Source organism: Chenopodium quinoa, unplaced genomic scaffold (assembly GCF_001683475.1).
Source record: "Chenopodium quinoa cultivar QQ74 unplaced genomic scaffold, ASM168347v1, whole genome shotgun sequence".
NCBI lineage: Eukaryota > Viridiplantae > Streptophyta > Magnoliopsida > Caryophyllales > Amaranthaceae > Chenopodium > Chenopodium quinoa.
Window position 1 is genome coordinate 2,476,882 of NW_018743175.1, and position 26,728 is coordinate 2,503,609.

At 35.5% G+C, this 26,728-nt stretch overlaps 3 protein-coding genes across 3 annotated transcripts; all 3 read left to right on the top strand.

The window, feature by feature from the left end:
- The first annotated feature begins 8,537 nt into the window (after positions 1-8,537).
- LOC110732839 lies at positions 8,538-10,632 on the top strand. Its single transcript, XM_021912841.1, has 2 exons — positions 8,538-10,122; positions 10,292-10,632. The coding sequence occupies exons 1-2, from the start codon at positions 8,538-8,540 to the stop codon at positions 10,630-10,632; spliced, it is 1,926 nt and encodes a 641-aa protein (XP_021768533.1).
- Positions 10,633-11,888: 1,256 nt separating this feature from the next.
- Positions 11,889-19,500, top strand: LOC110732438 (decapping nuclease DXO homolog, chloroplastic-like). Its single transcript, XM_021912382.1, has 13 exons — positions 11,889-12,606; positions 13,484-13,728; positions 14,095-14,160; positions 14,264-14,342; positions 14,547-14,626; positions 14,732-14,755; positions 15,013-15,137; positions 16,574-16,790; positions 16,902-16,955; positions 17,053-17,099; positions 17,766-17,850; positions 18,010-18,073; positions 18,995-19,500. The coding sequence occupies exons 1-13, from the start codon at positions 12,171-12,173 to the stop codon at positions 19,120-19,122; spliced, it is 1,650 nt and encodes a 549-aa protein (XP_021768074.1). The 5' UTR covers positions 11,889-12,170; the 3' UTR covers positions 19,123-19,500.
- Positions 19,501-21,085: 1,585 nt separating this feature from the next.
- LOC110732439 (coiled-coil domain-containing protein 97-like) lies at positions 21,086-26,558 on the top strand. The gene is made up of 3 exons (XM_021912383.1): positions 21,086-21,316; positions 22,667-23,250; positions 25,844-26,558. Exons 1-3 carry the CDS (start codon positions 21,136-21,138, stop codon positions 26,105-26,107), a joined length of 1,029 nt encoding a protein of 342 aa, XP_021768075.1. The 5' UTR covers positions 21,086-21,135; the 3' UTR covers positions 26,108-26,558.
- Positions 26,559-26,728: the final 170 nt, after the last annotated feature.

The window sequence follows — 26,728 nt, forward strand, 5'->3', positions numbered from 1 at the left end:
TGAGTCGGCAGGGTCAGATACGTAAAACACCTGCTTAGCTTGAGATGCAAGGATGAATGGTTCCGCACTATCATTCAGGTTGCCAAGATTTACAAGAGTAAAGTCATCAAATTTGACGTTACGCCTGATATTATCAACCCACTTACACCGGAAAAGAGCAATCGTGAAGTCAAAATAATCAAGATCCCATATTTCTTGAATTCGACCGTAGTATGACAACTCTACATCAACGGGTGATTTATCCTTAACACTTGCAAACTCCCTTGACGATGCCACAACCGTTACACCACTGTTTTGGGTCGAGGATGATTTCAAATCTTGACGCTCAGTCCAAAATGTGTACCCATTTATGTCATATCCCTCAAATGAGCGAACATCATCCCTAGGACCATAAGCAAGCCACCTTACTGTAGCTGTGACACTCTCGTCCATTCCACCCATCACTCGATCATGAAACCAACTCACAAACTTCTTACTGTGCAACTGCATTAGTGCCCTTTCACCTGTCAACGGAAACTCATCACGCAAACTAGCCATGTGCTCGTCTAAATATGGGTGAACATCTGCAACATGGTGCAACACATATAGGTGTTCTTGTAAGAACTTCTCTCGATCAGGTGACATTCGTTTCGACCCGATTGTGCCATGACCATCAAGTCTCCCTTCATGTCGAGAAGTAGGAATGCCAATAGGTTCAGCAACGGATATATAGTCGGCCACAAAATTACCAATCTCCTCGGCCACGGTCCCTTGAATCATACTTCCTTCCGGGTGAGCCCGATTCCTAACTTTATCTTGCAATGTACCCATGTGTCTTTCAAAAGGATAGCACCACCTCATGAACACTGGACCGCATAACTTAATCTCACGCACCAAATGAAGAATCAAATGCACCATTATGTCGAAAAACGAGGGTGGGAAGTACATCTCAAATTTGCACAAAGTCACAACCACATCCGCCTGTAAAGCATCAAGTGTACAAGGATCAAGCACTTTGCTACATATTGTATTAAAAAACAAACAGAGGCTTGTAATAGCTTCCCTCACGTGCTTTGGTAAAATACCACGTATTGCAATTGGTAGAAAAACTTGCATCAGAACATGACAATCATGGGATTTCATACTTGTCAGCTTCAATTCTCCATTTAAGGATACAAAGCTTTTCATCTTAGATGTGTACCCTGATGGAACCTTAATGCCATACAGACATGCACAAAACATCCGTTTTTCTACCCTTGACAATGTGTATCAAGCCGGAGGTAAGTAGGCCTTCCCCTCCTTGGCTTTTCCCTCATTTTTCTTCTTCGACGCATCCGCAACCTTTCCTTTTCCCTTGCTCTTCCCCTTTCCCTTTTTCGAACCCATTTCTTTTTCCTTTTCCTGTTCCTTTCCCTTACTAACCCTTTGTTGAACCCACAATTCTGGACGCACCCCTATCTTTTCCAAATCTAAACGTGCACCCTTTCCGTCCTTTGTCTTGTTTTGAATATTCATCAGCGTTCCCACAAGAGCGTCACACACATTCTTCTCTATATGCATTACATCAAGACAGTGCCTAACGTCATGTTCTTTCCAGTATGGGAGCAACCAAAATATTGATTCTTTTTTAAAGAGAGCAACCGATTCCGCCGCTTTTTCAGATTTCCCAAATACTGTTCGTACACCCTTAACCCGAGCGTAAACCTCCTCACCAGTTATTGGCCTAGCAGTAGTCCCCTTTTCCACTGTCCCATCGAAAGCCTTTTTCTGCCGACGGTACGGGTGATCGCGCCTGAGCAACCTTCTTGTCCTCAAATACACCTCTTTGAAAAAATGATCAAGGCGTCTGCTTGGCGTATCATCAATACAAATGGGACATGCCTTTTTCCCTTTATTCTTATACCCAGACAAATTGCCATATGCAGGAAAATCATAAACGGTCCACATAAGAGCTGCACGCAATGTGAACATCTCATTCTTATGAGCATCAAACACGGAAACCCCTTCGTCCCACATCTTTCTCAAATCATCAATCAGTGGCCCAAGATACACATCTATGTCGTTTCCAGGTTGCCTTGGCCCCGATATCAAAAGTGAAAGCATTACATATTTCTATTTCATGCACAACCAAGGAGGCAAATTGTAGATCACTAAAAGTACCGGCCATGTGTTGTGCTGGGTACTAAGAGTGCCAAATGGATTCATCCCGTCCGTGCACAAACCAAGCCTTAAATTTCTGACTTCATCACCAAATTCCCCAAACTTCATATCAAGGTTCTTCCATTGCGGGGAGTCGGCTAGGTGCTTCAGCATTCTGTTTTTCTTTCTTCCCTCTGCATGCCACCTCAAGTTTTTAGCGTCTTTTGGTAAAGAGAACAGACGCTTAAACCTTGGAATTATGGGAAGATACCACAACACCTTAGCAGGAGGTCCCTTCGTACCAGCATTGCAACTCTTGCGCTTGTAGCGCGACTTCTTGCATCGTGGACACTCCTCCAATTATTCATATTCATTTCGGTAAAGAATACAATCATTAGGACATGCATGTATCTTCTTATACTCCAAACCAAATGGACACATGAGCTTCTTAGAGTAATAATAAGACTTAGGAATTTCATTCCCATCAGGCAACATCTCACTCAACACGCTCAACAAGGAAGTAAAACTATTGTCCATCCACCCATGCTTCGACTTAATGTTAAAAAGCGTTAGCACGGCACTTAGTTTGGAGTATTTTTGGCACCCAGGATACAAAGGCTTTTTAGAAGCCTCCGATAATGACTCAAACACGTCACCTTTAAAACCACGCATCATCTCATCCACACCTTCATCCTCAACCTCATCCACATGATCATCCTCAAATCCCTCCCCAGCACCATCATCAACAATATGTTCATCATCATTATTCTTGTATTCCTCGTCCACACGAATGTCATTGCTTCTATCATCATGCACATCATTCCCAATAACATCCCCATTGTACTCTCCTTCTTCACCGTACCAAATCCACACATGGTATTTAAGCCTAAACCCACGAAAAACTACATGATCTCTAATGATATCAACACTATTGACGACCTTCACATTATTACAATCAACACAAGGACAATAGAGGCACTCGAAACCCATTCTACGCTGATAAGCTAAAGCCCTCTCGCAAAACTCTTGAACCCCATCAAAGAATTCCAATGTATCACGTCTACCATACATCCAGCCACGATCCTTCTCCATTAAGCAAATTTTCTCTAAACATGGCAACATATTACGAACAATAATGTATAATTGCTACATCTACTATATATAAAAATCAAATTCAAACACACACCATGCATATAACTTTCATATACATACACAAATGAATATATGCTTCCAAAGGGTCCTTATCACTCCAACCTAACCCATCCTTGAACGTTTACTCTCACTAGTGAATGTATGTCAACTTTCCAATTTTAAGGAAAATCCGGCAGCATTTCCCCCCAGTTCTCCAAGTACACGACGTAGGTAATTACTTACCCACATATGTACCCAGAGAACATGGTGATCGAGGAAATGGTAAGCCAAGATGTTCCTTAAAATCGAAAAAAGGACATACATTCACCACCTAAGTGAGAGTAAACGTTTAAGAACAGTCCCAACCGAGGACTATTCAAGACTTTCTCCTAATGAGAAATCCTTGAACGGGTATCTAGGCATATGATGATGCAATGCAAACATTTCATATATTTATTGTTGTATTTAGTTTGTCATGAAAAAACTTTTATTAAGACAATAAAGATATATATATATATATATATATATATATATATATATATATATATATATATATATATATATATATATATATATATATATAGCTTATTAGAGAAGTTTATAATTCATACCAATACAATGGATAATGTATTCTTTTTAACTTCGCACTTGAGGTATATATGTAGTCTTCAAGCTTAAACTTGAACTTCAAATCACATATGAATCTATAAAAACGCAAAAAGAAAAAACAAAACAAAAAACAAAAGTTAGTAAGTATGAGAAATGGATAATAAGAAAAGATAGGGCCATATATATAATTAAGGAATAAGAGAGAAAATGGGGCAACAAACCACACCAACCACAAAAGGTAAAACACAAAAAGGACAAATATAAGCTACTTCAAACAATTTCTATATTAATTAGGGCAACAAATAACCAAAACTTGGGACATATTCCCCATAGGAACATCATCAATGGAGAATTTCAATACTCCTCAACACATGGCTACATATTGTCTTTTTTTTTTTTTGGAAAATAAGAAAAATTTTATTACCAAAGAATGAACAAATAAAACTTACAAACAAGAAAATAGCAAAAACACGAGACAAAACTAGCCCGAGGGCACACAACCACAACTACCACCCAACAATGTTCAAAGCCACCTTCTAGGAAGGGTGCCACGAACATTGAGGGGCACTACCTAGCCTCAAACTAGAAGGGACCTTCTAGGAAGGGTACTTCAAGCAAGGACTAGGACAAAGAAAACACCCAAAACAAGAATAAAACAAAACCAAACACCAGCCAAACAGCCCACAACCAAGACAACAGCTGGACCAAAACAATAGCTAAAGAAAACAGCAGGTTTAGCATAAAGGCAGAATCGAGCCATCAGAAAAACAGCACAGCTCAAACCAGAGAAGCAGGCATAACAGCTCAAAACCAAACAGACTACTGCAGACAGTAGCAACCCTGAAGTCAGCTAACAAGCTAACAGAAACTAGCACAACACTACCAGCAGCCTGCAGCAACCTCAGCCCACCCACAACCAAACCAGCCAAAACCTCTCCATAATAATACTATGAATTATTCAATCAAATAAAACTTTCCATCAAACCTTTTTACATTGAACAAAACATGCTATAAGCTTTTTACCTAAGCTTCATTCACAAATACCACACACGCCAGCATTCTAAACTAATCATGCACTTTCGAGTATTGTCTGCCAGCATTTTCTACCAATCATGCACTTCTGAGTATTATTAATCACTGGTCAAGCAAATTTAGGCAAGCTTTGAAGAACGAAATTCAAATTACTTGAAATAAGAACTTACATTTCCTATACCCAAGTATATATGTGGATGGAGGGTCGTTGTGGAGGGGGGTCGTACGTGCGCTTGTAGTTGAGAAACCCTATATTTCAAGATACTAATTACAATTACTAAAATGCAAAACAAATCCTCAAAAAAAGGCATGAATGTGAAGGAATTCAATGGAGTAATTGAAACCTAGGTATACAAGGTAGCTTACCTCGAAGATGCTTCAATGGAAGGGTGGCAACTGCATATGGAATTGAAGATACTAGGTAGTGCGTATGGTGGCAACTGCGTCGGGTGCTCAAATGGAATAGCAGGAAGAGGGAAGCAATGAAGAGGGACGAAGAGAAGAGGGACGAAACAGAGAAGAGAAGAGGGAAGAAATTTTTTTTTGGAATAGCAAGAGACGTTGGAATTGAATGAAGCAGCTATACGCGGTTTTTTTTTTTAAATTGGCAATGGTTAACCGTTGCCAACTCTGAAATTTAAAATGGCGCTCATTTAAGTTGGCAATGGTTTTCATGAACCTTTGCCATAGGGGGTTGCCTATTTCTTTTTTTCTACTAGTGGTTCAAAGGTATAGTCTTTAGATTAATTATACTTTGAATAATCTTTAGAATTATACATGGATCCGAGGCTTAGGGTTTGTTTCCGCTGTCTAATTAGATTATGGTAAAACCAAACAAGTGTGTCTCCGCTTTATAATTTTGGATATGGATAGAACTAAAGGGTGGTAGGTAAAAAGATACGCTGATAAATATTTGCTTACTCTACTATAATTGCTTGATTTGTTTGATGATTTGCCTCCATTCAAAGATATTTTATTACCATCGCCGATTAGATATTTGGCATAAAAGAAAAATTCGCTGTAGAATTATTGCTGTTTGTTACATTATTTCATAAAATTTTCTCTTTTTGACCATATTTATATTATTCTTGTCACATTGAAAACACATTATTTCTTCTTTTCCTTGTTAGTCACATCTTAATTTTTTTTTTCAGCTCTCATTGCTCTCAAGTTCTTATTTTCTCTATTAACTATTTTAGGGTTTTTGCTCTATCTCTTTCAAGACAAGTTCTCCATACAACTTTGTTGCTTGAAGTAAAGGTAAAAAAAATACTTTAATTTCATGTGTTGTCTCTTTAATTTTTATGTTCTCTTCTATCTATGTGCTTTAATTTATTGTCTTCAATTTGAAATGTGAGATATGTAGTATTTAAAATGATTTTACCGTAATTTATGTTTGATTTGTGTATCCGATAGAATCTTTTGTACCCCCTTAGAAGCGAATTGAATTAATTTCTCACTTACCAAGGAGTCATGCAAACTATTTCTCATTTTCTTTTGTTTGGCTTATTTAACTGTCAATTATATCTGATCTGATTCGTAATCAGGTGGATCCGATGCAAATTTTAGGATAACCAATTTGTTTTTTTTTTTAATTTTATTTTATGTTTTGGATGTATCGTATTGGATTTGAGAACTTTTGTTTTGAAATATTCGATTTTATTTTTTTTTCCAAATTTTTTTTTGAAAAAATGTAAAAACATTGCAAGCACTAAAACCCAATGAAATTCTAACACACTAGACATTCAATTTTTATGAATTTTGAAATTATATTCTTATTATTAATTGATTTTCATGTAAAAGTAATTTTTGTATGATTTTGGCTTTCATTGAAGTTGAAAACGTAAGAAAAATTTCAAATATATGAAATTTTGGATCAGATTGGTTTGAGTAAGGATTGTATAAAGATAAGTCCTGGCTAGTTTTAGATCTAACCATATTAGTCCGGACCAAACCAAAGACCCGAAAAAGACCCACACCAAACCATATCCAGCTACACTTCAAAAACAAAGACGCTGAATTTCGATGGATAGCTTTGACGAACAAGTAAATCCGTCGGAAATCATAAAATTTCATACGGATTTATTTATGTTATATATATTAATGTGAAAGACCTAAGATTCAGTCCCGAATTCAGTATCCCAAAAAATCTGATCAGATTTCGTAAATTTTAGATCAATAAATTACAACGCGTATAAATATGTTGAAGCTACCAATGGTAGGAGTACAAGTGGGGAGGATCTTCATTGGGGCACATAGGGGTCCGACCCCTATAAGTTTTGTAAGAGTTACTAGACGTGCGTGATAAATATATTGCCTCAGTTAAAATATTATGTCAAGTGATAGATCCAACAACTTTTTCAAGTAGGTTCAAATAAATAAAAAAATTTCTTCAAAAAAAAAAAAATTAAAATTTAATCTTTTTTTTTTGACAATAAATTTAATCTAACATAGATACTTTTACTACATAATTAAGTAAAGTTAATATTCAAATTTATTTTTATTGATGCCTTAAATTTTTATGCTCGAATCATACATTACAAATTTATTTTATAACTCACAATTTATCAACTACAAATCCAAAATGGTACTTAATTATATAATTTTTGTACATATATTGTACATGTATCGTAATATGTTGTTTGCATCTAATGGTCCATATAAGTTTGTGTAAATTGAATTTGTAGATCAAACTCGCATATTGTTCTTTATGGCGATTAATTATTTAATTACCATATTTTAATTGTATGTAACAAGCTTTTACAAGAGTTAAGTGGGATCGATTGATTTCATTGTTTTAAATTTGACTTCGGTTAGATTATGTTATTTGTTAATAGCTAGATATCTATAATTTTAATTAGAAGTTATTAAAGTTCAAAACTTGGCCCTCTATACCTTTACTTTAAGATCCGCCGTACAACTTTTTTTAATCTAAGTTTAGTGGTTGGGTTCGTTATGCCTAGCATTCTTTTTGCGTGTTTTTCCTTCATTTTTTTACTTTTTATTGACTTTTAAATTACCTAAGGGCTAAGGGCCCAATCACCCATTGGCCATTACCCAAAATGCCAACAAAACCTAACCATAAAAGTTTGATCACATTGAGCAAGATTCTTTTTTTTTTCCTTCTTCTTCTTCTTTTTAAGATATTGAATTTGATGATATACCTTGAAGACTCGTCAAATTCAATTGTAACTTTTTTTTTTTTTTAACAAGTTCACACGAAAATTATTAGTTGTAATTTGTATTTTGGATTGTGTTATTTGATTTCATTGTTATCAAATACTTTGTATGTTTTATGATATTTATTACAAGTTAAAGGGTCTGTATTGATATTATAGTTACATCCAAGTAATAACAAGTAAAACATGTTTGTAGTACGAAGTATTTCTTACACTACTAGAAAACAAGTATTGTATCCTATATATATATATAAACACATCATAATTTCATAAAAGGTAATTATTCTTACCAATCTGACAATCTGTATGTTGTATTTTTGACATAATTTGAGCTTTTACTTGCATACTCTAAGTTGCCTCTTACCAAATATATACTTGTAATAAATTGCTGCTTTATTCTATGAACTTTCAATATACACACTCTTAACTAATTGTTATGTATTGCCTTAGGTACCAAAACAACTAAATATGGACTGTAGGGATGATCATGGCAAAGCCAAACAGTTGTCGGAAGAGCCTTCTCGGAAGAGAGCCTATTCGTCTACTGAAAAAGGCAAAGGGAAAATGCTGGATACCAACGGCAACAACTATAAACAGGCGAAACAACAGCAAAATCCTGCTGTAAGCGGTGTTCAGTGCCAGGGTAATTCGGAACCTTTGATCATATCTTCCTCATCATCTATGCTGCAGCAGCAGCAGACTCAAAGACCATTACCTGCTGTCAATTCTAGTATCAGCTCCTGCAGGATGGCACCGCCTGAACGTCAATGCACGCAACAACTCTCCGAAAACAACCTTAATCCTAATGTTGTAAGAGAAAGTTATCAAGAGTTGGCTAATACTGGTAGCAGAGGACCTCTGCATCAGTCTGATGTAGCTACTGTCAGAGGCAGGGGTGAAATCCTGTGTGAAGAGTACTTGTCGTTACGAGCATGGGTGCAAAGAACAAGTTACTACTGGGATATTGTAAAATGCAGTTTAATCCTAGATGGGTGGACTGAGGAGATGACGGGGCGGACATATCTGAATGTGATTATCGATTGTCCACTAGGGGCGGTTTATCTGAAATCAATTGATGTGACATTTGCTGTTAATGATGTTGAGGCGATGATGTCGGTTATTGAGCGTCTTTTTCATGAATCAGAGTTTGGTTTGAGGCCGGAGTGTGTGCTCCAAGTTATACCCTTCTCTGCATCACCATGGCTAGACGCGGTTGGAGAAAGACTTAAGGAAAAATATCCTTGGATGTTCTGGTCTGTCAGCGCCACATATTGCCTGAGTCTGATGCTAGAGAGGGTGGCCTCGACAATAACCTGGGTGAGACAAACCATTACGCAAGCCAAGATGGTTACAAGGCTTATTTACAGTGATCCTCGTATATTGGACCTACTAAGAAAGGCTAGTAATGGAGAAATTGATCAGAACTCTAACCTTGTGAAACCGGCTAAAATTAAGGAAGCTACACCCTTTCTAACACTTGAGAATATGCTGCTTTGGAGAAAACAACTTGAGAACATGCTAATGTCACGAGAATGGAATGATTCGAGCTTTGGATCATCGTTGGGAGGTATTAGAGTCGCGGAGCTAGTGCTAAGGGACAGAACATTCTGGACTAGAATTAGTCTTTCTGTCAAAGGAACCATGCCAATAGTTAACCTCTTAGGCTTAATCAATGATGGAAACATTGATGTTGATAAGCCTCAAATGGGTAATCTATATGAAAGAATGGATAAAATGAAGGAAAAAATTAGGGGTGATATTGGTATTAAGAATTCTAACAAATTTATGCCTTTTTGGGTTATAATAGACCAGATTTGGAACGATATGTTGCACTCCCCACTTCATGCAGCAGGTTACTATCTAAATCCAAAGCTTTTTTACAGTAATAATTTTTTTGCTGATGAAGAAGTAAAGGATGGGATTAGGGACACTATACAAAAAATTGTGGCTGATGCACAAGCCCAAACAGCTATTATGAGCCAGCTCGATACATATTATGACGCCGAAGGAGATTTCAAAATAGGTTTGTTTGAAAGACACAATGTCTCTCCAGGTATGCACTACTTCATGTTTCACATATGTTAATTTCTATATATATTCTTTATACAATTTTTGTCGAATCACATTACGTGTTCAAATTTCACTCTTAACGTGACTTAATTAATATCGATTGAAGGTAGTATATTTATAAGCTTCATTATTGAACTTTGATTTATTAAAAGTTGTTACTCTACGACGACATGCATTACATGATGTGGTTTACATTGATGCAGTTGAGTGGTGGAGGCGGTATGGGAATCAATGCAAAGAGTTGCAAGATTTTGCTATAATAGTCTTAGGGATATCATGTAATGGTGCTCCTACACCCCATAAATTTGGAAGAGAAGATGTAGGGAGGCTGTTATCAACAAGTGAAACCGATCCATCACATCTATGGTTAGTCCAAAAGTGTTTTGTATCTTACAATCGTCATCTGAGGGAGCTCACAACTTCTGGTTTCAAGTTTAACATTGAGGCTGATGAGCCTCATCCCGTCGATGATTGGATAGTTGGTTACTACTAAGTATGAAGAAAATTTGAGGGGATTATGCAAGGAGATGGTTTTAGATGGCCGTTAGGAGTAGCTTGATGTGTTGTTTTGTCAGTTCTCTTCTCGTAATAATGTATGTACTATTCTCTTTTTTTTATTTTGGATGGTGTTTTAAGATGGCCACTAGTAATAGCTTAATGTTGTTATCTTTTCGTTACCAAAAGATTTTTATAATGCAATTGAGATTGTTGTACTAGACTAGCTACTAGTATAGCTAAGTGAAGAGCTTAGCGCTAATGAGAACTGTTGGATATTAATGAGCTCAACACTTGAGCTAGAAAATTTATGAGCATCTTTTGGTGCACATTTTAAATTATAACTTTACTCTGTAGAAGTTATTTAGCTTATTTCATTATCCTTTTAGTAATCTGTTGTGAGAATGATTACTTTGCATACCATTATATCGAACAAGTTCTTCCTCTAGCTCATGTTGTGGGTCTTTCTATGCTACGAGTTAGTTCAAATTAAAGAAGTGGCTGTGGATGTTATACATAAATTAGGTACTTTTCAAAAATGCTCCCCCATTTTAAATTATATGCTAATTGCATGTTATACATTAATTAGGTACTTTTCAAAAATGCTCCCTCATTTCTTTCAAGGTTGGTCTTCCGTTCCTTGCTAAAAAAATAGTTATACAAAAATAAGATATTTGTCAAATTATTCAATGTATTTGTTGTAATTATGAGTTATTTGTAAAAATCAATCTCAAACCGATATGGATTAAGTTGTTTACAAATCTATTTATTACACAATTAACTTAAGAAACCCATATTAAGAAATTGTGAGAGAGCTACACAAATGTACTTTATAAAAAAAATGAAAGATCATTTTGAGGAAGTAGCCAATGCAATTTTGCAAGCAAGAAGGAACATGCATATAGCGAAAACAATTACAACCAACCTTTTTCGGGTGCAACAATTGCTACCAATTTTCTATTACGTATTAGCTCCAAAAGAATTAACTATCTCAATTTAAATAGTTTGATCTATAAATATCTAACCAATTATTAAATTCAACACGATTTTAAAAATTAAAACAAGAGGTTTTAATTTTTTAAGTAGCGCCGAAACGCAAAGTAACCTACTCATAATGATTTACGCTACGCCGTAAATCCGTAATTGATTATACTTCATCTTTATCTTCCTATTAACAAAAGGTTGAGATAAACACATGCGTGCTATATTGCCTATATATATGTACTTGTAGTCTTGTACACTTTGTAGTTTGTACTTCGTATAATTTTTTACTGTTGAGTTATTCTTTATCAAATTAGGAATGTTGTTCTTCAATTAAGAAATCTAGGGCTCAAATATAATCTGCCCTTATTCTTTAACAAATTAGGAATGTTGTTTCTTCACTTCAGAAATTTAGGGCTCAAATAATATCTGCCCTTTTGCAATCGCATTAGACAATTTCAAACAAAATCCCTTTATTCAAACCCAAAAATCTCTCACACAAAAACTCCGGAACGAAAAAAACCCAGATTTGCAAACCTTCATATTCACCTTTCAATGGAATTTCCACCAGACTTAGACTTATTTGGAGATGATGATGAAGAAGATTACGCCCAAGACAATGACGAAGAACAACCAAAGCAAGAGGAATATGGCGGCGATGGCGGTGGTGGGGGTGTTCGTCCTTCATCATCTTCCGACTCGTCTCGCTCTTCTTCGCCGTCAAATTCATCTTCTTCATCGTCTTCGAGATCAAGATCTTCTTCCAGTGGTAGTGGTAGCGTCAGTGGGAGTAGCAGCGCGAGTGAGGGGAGAGAGAATGGTGGTGGGGAAGAAGTAGTGTCCAATAGTAGGATTATTGCTAGGGATATATTTGGGGATGAACCTGATGATGATGATGAAATTGATGAAGTAGATGATGAACGAGATCTTTTTGGGCCTGATAATGAAGATTACTGCAAAACTTTGGCTAAAAGCCCTCACCCTGTTCCTGGTATTTTGAGTTTTTCCCCAATTTTGAATTAATTTAAGGGTTTTTTGTTGGTGGGAGTTGCTAATTTTGTTTAATTTTAGGTTCTTAATGCTTGCTCATTATAGTTAGTGAGGTTTTTTTTTATGTGGGTAATCTCTCTTTTGTTTGTTTGTGGTTTCATTTTGGAGAAAATTGTTGGTTTATTTGCTGGTGAGTGTTGCTGTTTATTCTTTAAATTTAAGGTTTTGATGCTTGCAGTTTATAGTTCAGTGAGCTTTAATACATGGGTAAACCCCTTTTGTTGTGTAACTGTGTTGTCTGTGTATGTAGTTTCAATTTGAGGAAATGTAGTGTTTTTGTAGGTGGGTGTTGCTGATAGTAGTTCAATTGTGGGTCTTAATGTTTGCCCACTGTCGTTTTATGAATGTTGAGAGGTGGGTATATCGATCATTTGTGTCTGTTTTCATTTAGCATTTGCAATTAAGCTGAAATAGTGGCTCTTTTTTTTTATGGACATCTCCAATCAAGCTGCAATGGGGCTTGTATCGCAGAATGTGATTCTTTCCAGCTTACTTTGTGCCCATTGTTATTGATTAGATTTAATGTAGTAGACTTCTTATTAAATAATATCAATTCAGGGAAATGAAGGTGTATCATATATGTTCTTGTTGAGTGTTTACTTTGTCTAAGCATGTTGAGTAGTATCAGGTGAATAATAATTAAGTCTCTTTGCTGCCATGTTATATATCTTGGCTATATAGTTTCAAAGTTGCTGCACAGCTTTGAGTCTTGATTCCTGTAACTGCTTGATATTAGGTATTTGATAATTATCTTTTTCGTTTCTCTCTTCATTTCTGTACTTTACTTCCTGGTTTGTTGAAGGCTTTGTATTCTGCAGTTTTGCCTCCAATTCGAAATAACCATCACCAAGATGGAGGTGGAGGTGGTCGTGGTCGTGGCCGTGGACGATGGCAAAATGATAGAGGTGCTGGTATCCTACCTCGGCCTGGATATCCTCCCAGACAAAATTATGGGTTCAACCCCAGATTTCCTCCTGCTATACGTGATGAACGCTTTGTTTCTGAGCTCCTGTTTACAAGTAGTGAGGAAACACTTTCAAGAAAACCTGTACAGTTCCAAGAGGTAAATTGGTGCTTGTTTTAAGATGCATGAATTTCTGTATAATTATGAGTTATTGTAGTGTTTTGGCTTGGTAAGTTTAGATTATGTTGTTGGCTGGTACACCATATCTAGATTACTAGTCATTAGGTTTCAGCTTGAGTTTTAGACTTTGAGAAGATTGCGCTGTGTTCGGTATGTTATTATCTGGAAACCAAGTATTTGTTTGTTCATTGGGGGTGTGGTACAATTTAGTGGATATATAGCTATTAAATTCAAATTATCTATCAGTTACTGGCTTTGGTGATTGCTTGATGATTGTCATGTGAATGATCATTTGCCTTTAATTACTGTTTGCTAATACAGCTTAGTGGCAATTTGATTAAATAGCCTTCTGAATTTGCCTGCTATAGTCGTCTGGAAACTGGTGAGGTCTTCTTTGATGATCGCAGCCTGGTAAGCCATCTAGATTAATTATGTGATTATGTTCCAACCACTATGCCTCTTTAGCACTTTAGGTCGTGAACTCTTGTCCTATTGTTTGCATGTATGTTATTAGAGGCTTTTTAAGCGACTGATCAGTGAAGATGTTGGAGCAGATCTGAATGAAGGCTTTGATACATTCATCGAGAAAAAAGGTATCCTAGATATGCATTTAAGGAAATTTCAGAATGCTTAATTTATTTATAGATTATTAAGAGAAAGGCTGGGAGGTGTGGAGGAAGGGAGGTGAGGGATGAGAATAGCAGTGGTAATGTGGGAGATTGGCCATTGGGGTATTGTGTCTCAATACTGTTTTATGCTCATCATGCTCTGAAATTAACCAACTGTTCTTAAACCAGATTTGGGCTCTCAGGGTTTTGGTGATCTTCTTGCTTGCATAAGACATAAAAGAATTCCTCTAGAGAATATGCATTTTGTGGTAAGTACAACTATCTTGTTCTGAAGGATTCCATGGTAGTGAAAATATTCCATAAACCATTTGCCTTTGTGATTTTGTTGAAATTCTTTTGTTTGTCTTGTGCAGACGTATCGGAACAATCTAAATAAGGTAAAATGTGATTTCTTCAATATTTGTAAGATAATGTGCTGCTTTATTTAACACTATAATTAAGCTTGTGATTTCTTATCTTCCTTGAGAAAGTTGGTAAAGGTACAGTGCTTTGCATAAGTTTTTCTTATAACTTTAGCTGGGACTTGGGAGATCACTGGATATAAATTCATACATGTTTCATCTTAGAGTCTAGCTGATTAATTCTTGGTTTCATTTTGAAGCTTAACGTTTCTCTTCTTCCACCAATTATGCAGATTCTGGCCACTGCTTATATTAGGAATGAACCTTGGGAAATGGGAGTACATAAAAGAAAGGGGGTTATTTATCTTGGTGTCCATAAACTACCAGAAAGGCCAAAGACAGAATTGGATCGCAGAAGGTAAAATAATGTTTTTTTCCCTCTTACCTTGCCCTCTTGCTGTTTTTCTTTTTATAAGTTTTATTTGAATTGTATTCTATTAAAATAAGTGTTTTCTATTGATGCTGTTCATAGATGTACAAACCATGAAGGCAGTTGAAATGATATGCCAAGTATTTAAGATAAATTTCAATTCTCTATTGATATTTAACTGGAAAACTTGGATTCTGATATTTAGTGGTGATCGTGACTTGTGAGTGGATTTTGAGCTATTAAAGAGAGAAAGAGAGAGTGAGTTCTTGCTGCTCTTGTGGTTAATCTATTACTTCCTCTGGTCTTTTAATACTTTCTCTGTTTTTTTAAATTTCACCATTGGGTGTGGACTCAAATATAATAAAAAGAATATAAGGTAGGGAACCAAAATTACCCATGTGATACAAACAAAAGGGAGAGAGAAAAGGTGGGGTAACAATGGTTATTATCAAATGTTTACTAGGATAGAATTGGTATCTGGTGTGAACACATGCAAAAAGTGAATAAAGGCTTGTCAATTTTAGAAATGGTGCAATTAACATGCAACTTCTCAAAAACGCAAATGGTCCAATTTAAAAAACAGAGGAAGTATGTTTATTTATATGCAACATGTTGTGGCATGCATTTTAAGGGTATGTTGCAAGTAAAATAAAACAGATGAAGTATATTTTAATTTGTTGGCTGTGATAGTTGGTATGAAGTTACTGACATGATAACATCTCTTGCCAAGTTGTTGATATTTTAGAACTTGCTGGTCAATAAGATGTTTTAGGGTTTAAATACCCATTGATGCCCAGATGTTACGGGAAGCGATTCAAATGAGGTGAAGTTGTGAACATGAGACTGCTAAAGTGATAAGAGCAACTTTAATTATTTAATTGTGATAGAATGTTAGAGCTACAGCAATGTTAAAGCTACCTTGTTGATATTCAAGGCCTTAGAGAATTTCTTGTTACTGGGAGGGTGGGAGTCTTTAGTCTTGGACATTAATGATGTGCTATAAGGAGGATGAGAATTTCTTGTTACTGTCTTTAGTCTTAGACATTAATGACATGAATGAGGATGAGGAAAAAGATGCTTTCTCTTATTTTTTAGAAAGTCAAAAAAAGAATGTGTATAAGCATTTCTACTAATTGTATATATTTTAAAGTGGTTCCTTCTACATCTCATGAGCATGCTCTTGCCGTTCCTTGTATTAAATAGGCTAATTATGATATTGTTTCATGCATAACAACGACAATTTTGATGACTTTGTGATAATTCTGATTCTTGTGTATTGTGAATTTCGTTTCTTCTCATCTGTCAATCAAGAGAAAGAAGACTATATTGTGCTTCATATAGGTCAACCAAAATAACAGGAAAAAAAATGGTTTCTGTTTACTCTTGAGTTATATGTTATGTTTCAGTTGTTCCTTTTGGTTTAGGTGCTATTGGGGTTATTGCTTTGAGACCCTTGCAACTGAAGATCCTACAAGGGATGATGGAGAGGGTATACATCATATTGATGCCAACGTTGAGTATTGTGCTGTCATCAAAACAAAACTTGGTGCTCATCGAATATTAATGGGTGCTGAAATGGATTGCTATGACTCCCCTGATGATGGGAGGAAGTTTTATGTTGAGTTGAAGACATCCCGAGAGGTTTGCTGTTTTTATATTTAATATTTTAGATGTGAATGTAGTTTATTTTCACAAAGCCTTTCTCTATGTTTATATATTCTTATGTAGAAATCACTTGACCATTGATTGCAGTTGGATTATCGAACAGAGGAAAGATATGAAAGAGAGAAATTACTTAAATTCTGGGTTTGTGGAACCTTTCATCTTAGCTTTATCTATTTGTTGCATATATCCTTTCAACTTGTAGTATATTGTGTGATATTAATTTTCCTTCTGATTGCAGATCCAATCATTTCTAGCTGGTGTTCCCTATATCGTTGTTGGCTTCAGGTATATGGCTCTTGCAACCATCTCTTTTATGCCTTTTGGTGAGTTGAATTGATTGCTCTGATTTCCTTGGAAATTTTCAGCTGCTTTTTGCAGTGAAGAGACTTGGGATTTTTTGTTATGCTTGGCAATTCTTATTTACATCTTTGATTGCACATGATTTTTCAAATGTATAGATAAACTTTAAGAATATTCACTCCTGATCCTGTAGTGAACTAGTGATTGTCAACAATAACTTGCCAAAACTATGCTTCCTATATCTATTGTGAAGTCTGCTATACAAATTTGTCTTTTGTGTCTTTAAAATTTCTTTGCCTCCTTTAAGGCTTGGAGGAGGCCTTGCACTGACCAATTCAGAGTAGACACTCGTATTACTTAACCTGTTTCATACATTTTTTTTCTTGTAGCTGACTAGCTGTAATAACTGACGAATTACCTTTGGTTTACCTACCAATTAGAAGATTTCACTTCATGGTGTAACTCCTTACTGATGTAATTATAAAAACAAGCATATCTTGTCTCAGGAAGGGTTTAATACATAAATTGCAGAGATTTTGTAGACAAGTGAAAATATTGTTATGAACTAACAGAGTTTTTTTCTGTAAAATTGGTGATCTGACTTTGGATTCTGCACTACACAGTGTATTCACTTCAATGGTCCTTGTGCAGGGATGACTCCGGCCGACTTGTTCGCACAGAGAGAATGAGAACCAAAGAAATAAATCAGAGAGTGAAGATGAAGAATTATTGGCAGGTAAAAATAGCCCTTTGTGCCGATAGCCTGTTATTGATTCTGGCTTTGTTTTGTCCCATTTGACCTTCTAAGTTGTTAACTGCGCTGCATTTTCCTGGAAATTTATATCTAGTATGTGTTTTAATTTCATTGCTATTCATGTCATTTGTTGCCTAACAGGGTGGGGTTTGCTTAGCATTTGCTGATGAGGTATTGTGCTGGCTGTATGGAACTGTGAAAGAGGGTATGTTTTGTATTTCATGCCAGTATGTCGACTACGAAGAATTATCTGTCTTTAGATTTTTTACGAGACTTTTATCTTGGGGTGACTTGTGAGGAAGTTGCAAATGAGCTCAAATTTTAAAATTAGGCATTCTTCCTCCTCTCTTCACAGCATGAATTCAATACGGGATTCACTCTGTCTCAAATAGTAGTATTACTAGACCTGGCAATCCCGACCCGACCCGAATGAACCGAAAATGACCCGAAACCCGAAATTGATCCTACTCGACCCATACCCGACCCGAAAATGGAGTTGACCCGAACCTGACCCGGCCCGAAGTTGACCCGAAGTGTTTGACCCGAACAGACCCGATACCCAAAATTGACCCGAACAGACCCAATACCCGATATGTCCCGAACTAAAATTACCTTATAATTGAATTTAAAATGTCTTGTACCAAAAGTAACTCTAATTGTTCATCTTCAACCGTAGCTAAGCTCATAAACTGAATTGATAGTTTTTATTATAACAATAACAAAATATATAATCCGTATAAAATTATTCATTTGAGCTTGATTCACATACAAAATAACCCGAACATGACCCGACCAGATTTTGACCTGACCCGAACATACTTGACCCGAAATTGACCTGACCCGAAACCCGAATCGACCCGACCCGAATGTTAGCCGACCTGAAATTGACCCGACCCGAATGACCCATTTGCCAGGTCTAAGTATTACCCTTTTAAATTGTTTTTCATGAAAACAACATTGATTACATTGGTATGGTGGGGATGTGAAAAATCTAATTATTATGTTATTAAATTTTTTTATTTTTTTATTTTTTTTGGGGTGGGGAGGGGGGATATTATTAGTTTTTTCTTGCCTTTGGATTATAGTTGTGACTCGACATTATGCTTGTGTATCTCTGCCATTACAGGTGAAGACTACATATTGCAGTTTGCTCCACCCTTCACCCGTTTGGAGCTCCTACTGGCAAACTCCTGTCCAGACGAGATTACTCACCATCTAGAGCTGTATCAGCAAATGCAGTCTGATATGCGATGACAAGGAGAATGGAGTTTCAAAACTCCAAAAATATACAGGACATACGGCACTTTGTTAAGTCAATTTGATTATATGACACATTTTTAGACTGAAGTTAGATAGCTTTCTTAGGTAAATGCCCATCTTAGATTGGTTTTTTCCCCTTCTTTTTTCATCTTGATGCGTACATCCGAATGGTATATCAGCAATGCAATTTATGTCAGTTGTAACTAAGCTGATGACAATTTTGGCTTACCACAGTTACCACAGTTCATCAGCCTGCCAATTTGGCTAATGTAAAGTTGGTCGAGCTTGTTATGTAACCAAAAAATTACATTATTAACGATTTACTGAAAACCTTTGGAGATAAATTTACATTTTGGTAACAATACTTTTATTTTTTGTCCTCTACTCCAACATTTCTAATTTTCTTCTTCCTCTGTTTTTAAATGTTTATAACACAACCTTGTGGCACGCACTTTGAGTTTAAGATTATATGATGTAAACGACCTAATTTATCAAAATAATTTTTACACATGGTGTCTAAATCCTAATTCCTAGACCCTAACCCTAAACCCTAACTTTAACCCTTACCATCTTTAACCCTTATCCGAAACCCTCATCCATAACCCTATTTTAATGTTAGTAAAAATAAGGTTGTTAATATCAGACAATATTATTGCTCCCACCAATAATTTTTGTAAAATTATATGACCAACGTAACGATATTAATTACTACAATGTTGTTGTAAGAAATGCAAAATTTAAAAGTATTAATAAGCTCTCTACCAGTGTCATCGTTATCCTAATTCTTATCGAAGTGAAATTCTATCGAAATACTTTAGCTTTGATTGGATATATACATGTTATAATAAGATTTCTTTTTGGAATAATCAATTAGCTCTGATTTTGATTCTTGACATAACAATGATCAAGAATCAATTAATTTTATCCTCTAATTCTTTTTTACTTGCAACTTACTTTATGTCATGCATGGACACACAGTTTAAGTTTAAGGGGAGATTTGAGAGGGCAATTTTGATCTATTCCTCAAATTGCGTGTCTATGGGGTGAGTTGCAAGTAAAAAGAATATAGGAATCATGAATAATTGTGAAATAAAGTCCACCACCAAGTAAGCACATATGTCAATACATACATACAATATATATATATATATATATATATATATATATATATATATATATATATATATATATATATATATATATATATATATATATATATATATATATATATATTACCTAACCTCTAAATAGTTGATAGCATCGATTTAACTACTATGCCATGTGCCTATTTATATTTACTTGTCTTTTCATCACCTCCAATAATCCCACTCTACATACGTAGTAATTATACTTGTAGGTGAGAGACAAGGTAAGTTTAAATGACATGTATTTGTAAATTAGTGTACGTGAGAGTATACGTGCTGGATAAATGATTAAATTTCACTTGAAAGTATATTTCAAAAATGTTTTTTTTAAAAGTGGAAAGTGAATTAGCTGTTGTTTTGGGTAGTAGGGGTTGAAAAAGGAAAAAGTAAATTTTGTAAACACTTTCATATGAAAATTAAAAACCACCAATATTTATGTGATCCCATGATCACCTGAAACCGGAAAAGGGAGCTCTAACCACTTGAGATATCGCTCTTTCATAATTAAACACAGTTTTTGGTATTTAGAGAGCCACAAAGGCAAGCAATAAGGATCGATCCCAAAATCTCTTGGAATCGAGAGAGCAGATCTAACAACTTAAGCTATTCCTCACTCTTAACTAGTTGCATTACTTGCGTGACTTAAACTCATTGTCTAAACACGACTCAAATACGGTCCAATGATATCTGTAAGTAATTACCCACTTACCCGTAAGTGACGTGTGGGTACGGTTATACAAACCGACACGGAATAACCGAGAAGAACGAACTCAAAATAAAAAGAATAAAAAATAAAAAACACAAACACAAAATAAACTCAACAGCAATTGCAGAAGGTAGAGAAAGCAGAGGAGAGAGAAAGATGGAAGAAGAGAAAGGAAGAAGAGAGGTGAAGAAAGAAGCAATGGAGAAGATAACTGACAGATTATCTGCTTTCGAAAATCTCTATTTTCCGCAAGCTCTTCTTTCTAAAGCTGCAACCCCTTCACTCCGCAAATCCCTCCTTCTCGACCTCCTCCACCGCGATGTTCCCGTTTTCTTAGGTATTTTCTCTCTAATTTCTATTACTCTGATTTCTTCAAATTGTTGTTTGCTTGAATTTTAATGTTGTTGTTTAATCTTGAGTTAATAATAATAATTAAAAAAAAAAAAAAAATCTGGGGTGTTGGGTTGAATTTGTTCTTAGTGGTATTTCAATTAATTGAGAGTTTGAGGCGCGTTTCTTCTTAATTACTGAAATGGGTGATTGATATTCAGTAATATTGTGCCGCATTCAAGTTATTGATTTGATCACTACATTTTGTATTTATTGAGATAAATATAGAATTTGTGAGTTTGTGTGTAATTCAAATTCAATGTATTGTTTTAGGTTAATTTAACCAACGCTGATCGCAAAAGTTGAATATCACCTATGTTTTGAAGAGAATGTAGTAGAAAAAAGAGGCAAATTTTTCTACATTGTGAAGATTTGTAACTATCTTGGTGGATTAGTTTTGCTTACTACTACCTAAGTACCTAGCTTTTTGGTATGCCTGGTAGTTGACGTGGGACCATGAACGCAATTCATTACCTAGTTTTGTTAAAATAGTCTAAAAGTGATCCATTATACCAATTTGTACGTTTCGTGTTGTTTGTTGGGGAGGCGGGTGGGTTGGGGGGGTGTAAGTGAGCTAGATAAAAATGGTTCGACTTGTGCAATTGTTGCAAACGTTTTGTTTGCCATATCGTTGCCAAGCTGATTACAGTATGATTTTATGAACTTAAAACCTATGTTTTTGTGAAGAAACAAAATTTGATGTGGAAATGAATGACTTTATGTAGTGATCTTGCAACTAGCTTATAATCCTACTTTTCTGTAATACAATTGCTGGGTTGTGAGAGGGATGCTGCTTTTCCCTTTTTAGGAATGATTGAAAGTGCAGTGCCAGTGTGCCACATTAACTTTTCTTTCTACTTTTAAAAAATAAGGCCTCGGATTGAGGTATAAAAATTATATCATTGTACTCGTGTCAAATATAATAGTCACATACAGATTATGTTATTGTGTTGTATAACTTGTATTGTGTGACTAGAATGAGGCAGTATTCTTTTAAATGCGTCATTGGGTTTGCCTCCTATCCCTAGATACTAAATAATTGAATAAATAATCCTTTACATGTTCCCTTGTGGATCTAATAATTTTGTTTCCTGTTTTCATCATTTCTCTTCCTTGTTGAAAGTCATATGATCATTCTCTTGAATATGAGTTTATTCCTCTCAGTTTAACCATTTTAGTAAGTAAGCAAATACTTCGTATATTATTGTAATCATTGATTGCAAGTTCCAATAATCCCTGAGAAATGATATGTGACCCTTGTAATGCAGCACTAAACCTTTTTCTCGTTTTTTTGTAGAACGGTATGGGCCACGATTGACATCTGAAGAACTTCAAGAGTTTGATGTCCTAAAAGATGACTATGAAATTAATTGGCACTTAAAGCATCTAAGAAGCAAGATTAGCCCAACTTCAGAGCAACGACGTGTTCAGTTATTAACTAAAAAGAACAGAAGAAGCGCATACATGGATAAGCTCATGAGTGAAGGTAATTACTTTTCCGAGGATGCCATGAGAGAGAGGGAACCATATTTGCACCATGAGTATGTGGGTAAGTTTCAAGATCCTTACGGGAGAAGCATGCCCAGGCCTGGTGAGCGGTGGTCAGAAACTTTAATGAGACGAGCAGAGGAAGCTATTTTGCTAACAAAGATCAGAGGTGAGCAGCAGAGGTTAGGTGTTCATGAGAGTGAATGGGTTGGTAATGAAGGAGCAAACAGAATGGAAGAGGAGGAGGAAGAAGAGGAGGAGGAAGAAGAGGAGGAGGAGGAGGAAGATGAAGAGGAGGAGGAAGAAGAAGAAGAGGAGGAGGAGGAGGAGGAAGATGAAGATAAGGATGAGAAAATTAATGGTCATGCGAATGGTGCACCTACTTCTTCAGAGGTAATTCACTCCTTGAACTGCTTATTCTGTTCTTTTCAAACCTTAGATGAATTCAGTATGAGTTGACAGAAGCTCTTATGAAATTATGGAAGGAAAGGTGGATTTAAAGGGTAATAGAAACAGGAACTATAAGGATAAGACTCGTAAGAATTAACAGTAGCTCTTATGAATAATGAAAGGAAAGGTTGATTTAAAGGGTACTCGAAACAGGAACTATAAGGATAGAACTCGTAAGAGTCAACCGACAATAACAAATAACCAACAATGGAAAATTATAAAATGATTATAATTTACTGCTGGTCTGTGTCTCTGTACTTTTTAAAATTTGCTGCTACATAATACATGTAAGCTTCTAACAAGTCAGTATGCACATCACATGGGTTGAACCCTTATTACTTCTATATGACCAGACATAAGCAATATATTGGGAATTAGGTTTAGACTTTGGTCTAGAGTAGTCAGGTTAAGGTGTCATACATGGGTATTCCGTATGTAGCTGATCTCTTGTAATAGTAAGGCTATTTATGTTTGAGCTATGTGATGATATTCTTCAACACTTCTACTACCTTTATATAATAATCTCTTGTAGTAGTGAAGGCTATATATATTCCTGTACTTTACAGATTAATTAAAGGTATTTGCCTACAACACTTATATTACCTTTGTATTAGCAAATTTTCAGTTCAATTTTATTGCCTCTGGTCTGAAATAGCAAAAGAAATGGCATAGGTTCATTAAAAGCATCAGTATTCAGTAGATTAACCTCAGAATTAAAGGATTTATGTTCTCTGGTATTCTGGAGCCATGTCTTTTTTGATTAAAGATTTGACTTTCTGTGATTCCTAACTTTCAACAGCTGCTTGCCTGTCCTCTTATCTCTAGCACAATCAAATTATCACTTACATGTTTTTGTTTCTAATTATTTCCATCTTGCCTTTATTGATAGTTAAATGCATATTTGCTAAAAAATACAATTTGTACCAAAATTTGGATATGTAAAGATAGAGTAACATAGGCTTGAGATTAACGTTATTTCTGTCTTTACTTGATTGAAGTATATTTCCTTCGAATTTTTCCTAATAAGTAGAACTCTTCAAGTATCCACAGTATTGATGTTTATCTTAGTATGGAAATTTGTATGGTGCAATATTAGTGTTGGCTTTTTTGCATTTTATTTTTTTTTTAATTATTTCATAGGCTTTCGTGTATTCGGAGATTGCATATGATCTTTGAATTTTCTTTGAGTGTATTCATGTGATCTTGTAATAGATAAAACGATGATAGTAGTTTTAAACATAATTTTTGTGGTATATATTATCCGTATAAATAGAAAGAAACTAGTTGTCAAAGCTAAATATTGAAAAGCATGGGTGCCTTGTATGTTGAAACATAGTAGGTTATAGCAATTATATTCCTTACTCTTTTCATGTATCTGAGTATACAAAGTTGTAGGTAACACTAGATATTAAGATTGTCAAGGCAGGAAATAGTAGCAAGACATGGTTGTCCATACGTCTAGGTTGATAGGTATGTGTGGTCAGGGAACACCAAATTTGGTTACAAAAGCTACAAAATGAACATTATTTATGAATTTTCTTTAAGAATGAGAGCATGGGATACATGATTTTGATGATGCTGTATGTGTATTTTGGGGCTTCCTTTTGATGATGATGTATGTGTATATTGGGGTTTCCTTGTAAAAACACCTTTGTTGGAACGTAATAAATAATCAGTACCGACATTTACTTATGCCAAATTGAATACCTACAGAACTAGTGCAGCGAAACTTGTTGCACAATAAGTTACTGTTGGATTCAATGACTTGCTAACATAGTACTTTTTTTCAATTATTCTCACTCATGTTATACAATTTAAATAACTTGAAGGGATAAAGCTGACAAAGGCACTTGGGACAAAAAAAATGGATGTTAATAATTCATATTTCAAATACAAATTGTAGACATGAAGACAAACACACCAGAAAAAAAAAACAAAAAAAAAACCACATGCTTATAGAGTATAGATCTTAGGTGGAGGTAATGGAACAGTAAAAGGTAGCATGAAACTCACTAGTCAACCAGGGTCGATTATTGTCGTGGAGAAGAAGCGATTATTTTCATGATGGCTGCTAGGTAGCTACTTAATTAGTGATGATCCAGTATTAGGTCAGTGACGGTATCGTCAGTACGGCATGGCGGTATGTTATTACCAGAGTGAAGATTGCTGAGAGGGTAGAAGAGAAAGCTGTTAATATTTTGCTGATATTCCTCCTGAAAATGCCGTTTCTTGATCCTCTCTCCTGCTCTGTGCTTCTGTTGAACCCTAAAATTGTTTGAAATTTAAGTTTTTTAATTTGAGGAAGTATTCACTGAAATGGTGGTCATATTTCTATGTCATCCTTGGCTTCTACACAGTTATTGCCCAGAGAAGGTTGTATTTCTGGCATGATAGATGTTTACTTTTTATTTATGTGTGGCATCAAAGTCATTATATATCTTGTGGGCTTCAAGAAGCTTTTAATATTGACATGCATAGAACAAATCATGGCCTTTTCCTGACACTTCACTGTTGTTTTCTCTTAAAACTTATGCAGGTGCAGCCTGTGCATGATCAAAATGGAATAACCGATGGCACTGCTACCGCCAGTTCCATGAATGTTGAGAGACCAGTGTTATCTCCTGCAGAATTGCAGGAGCAGTTGGATCAATTCACTTACATTATGCAGCAGAAATTCTTATCTGGTCAAGATCATGAACATGTTAATTATTTCAAGATAGATGAAGATGAGACCTTGGATGATCACTGGTCAAAAGAAGCCAATTGCGATGCTGAGGAAAAGTACTTCGAAGAAGACTGATCAGAGTGATTCCTGCTGTTGTCGAAGTTGGCCTGTATTGAATGTTATATTACTATGAGAGCTCTTCTTACAGAAGAGTAAAGCTTGCCTAGGCCACCCAAGGCGCAGAGATGCGTGGGCTGTTGACAACTCAGTCGCATGGGACTGTTTGTACATTGTTGTAGGAAAGTGTTTAAGCTTTGTAGTTTTATGTTTACAGTTTTGTCCCCCCTAACTTGGTTAGTTCAAACACTAGTCGTATAGTTTGTCTTCTGGCCAACTGTTTTGCCTTTCGTTGAGCTTGGAAACTCTCTTATTGTCACTATCTGGATAACATTATGACAAAGTACCTTAGCACATCAAGTAAATAAAAATTAATCACTTCAGTTGTATAATACTCGGTACTTAATTTTTTATTTACATATTTCTTGGGAATAATAAACAAGTTACTATATGACTATTTCAGCTTGTATGTTGTCTGAATTTGCCTTGTTTGTTTAATGAACTCAAAGTAGATTTTTTAATCATCATCATTAAATTATAGCAATTTACATTTTATGCAGTTATTTTTCCCGGTGAGTAAGTAGAATTGCCTAGTCGACTTGAAACCTATTAATGGTTGACTTGGATTGAGAAAGCAAG

What these genes read in the sequence shown, in the direction of transcription:
- LOC110732839 (XM_021912841.1), top strand. Translation starts at nt 8,538, where the DNA reads ATGGACTGTAGGGATGATCATGGCAAAGCCAAACAGTTGTCGGAAGAG. An exon ending in AAGACACAATGTCTCTCCAG is followed by an intron (nt 10,123 to 10,291) that starts GTATGCACTACT and finishes ATTTATTAAAAG; the next exon opens with TTGTTACTCTACGACGACAT.
- LOC110732438 (XM_021912382.1), top strand. Translation starts at nt 12,171, where the DNA reads ATGGAATTTCCACCAGACTTAGACTTATTTGGAGATGATGATGAAGAA. An exon ending in AGAAATTACTTAAATTCTGG is followed by an intron (nt 16,956 to 17,052) that starts GTTTGTGGAACC and finishes TTCTGATTGCAG; the next exon opens with ATCCAATCATTTCTAGCTGG. An exon ending in AGATGAAGAATTATTGGCAG is followed by an intron (nt 17,851 to 18,009) that starts GTAAAAATAGCC and finishes GTTGCCTAACAG; the next exon opens with GGTGGGGTTTGCTTAGCATT.
- LOC110732439 (XM_021912383.1), top strand. Translation starts at nt 21,136, where the DNA reads ATGGAAGAAGAGAAAGGAAGAAGAGAGGTGAAGAAAGAAGCAATGGAG. An exon ending in CGATGTTCCCGTTTTCTTAG is followed by an intron (nt 21,317 to 22,666) that starts GTATTTTCTCTC and finishes GTTTTTTTGTAG; the next exon opens with AACGGTATGGGCCACGATTG. An exon ending in GTGCACCTACTTCTTCAGAG is followed by an intron (nt 23,251 to 25,843) that starts GTAATTCACTCC and finishes AAACTTATGCAG; the next exon opens with GTGCAGCCTGTGCATGATCA.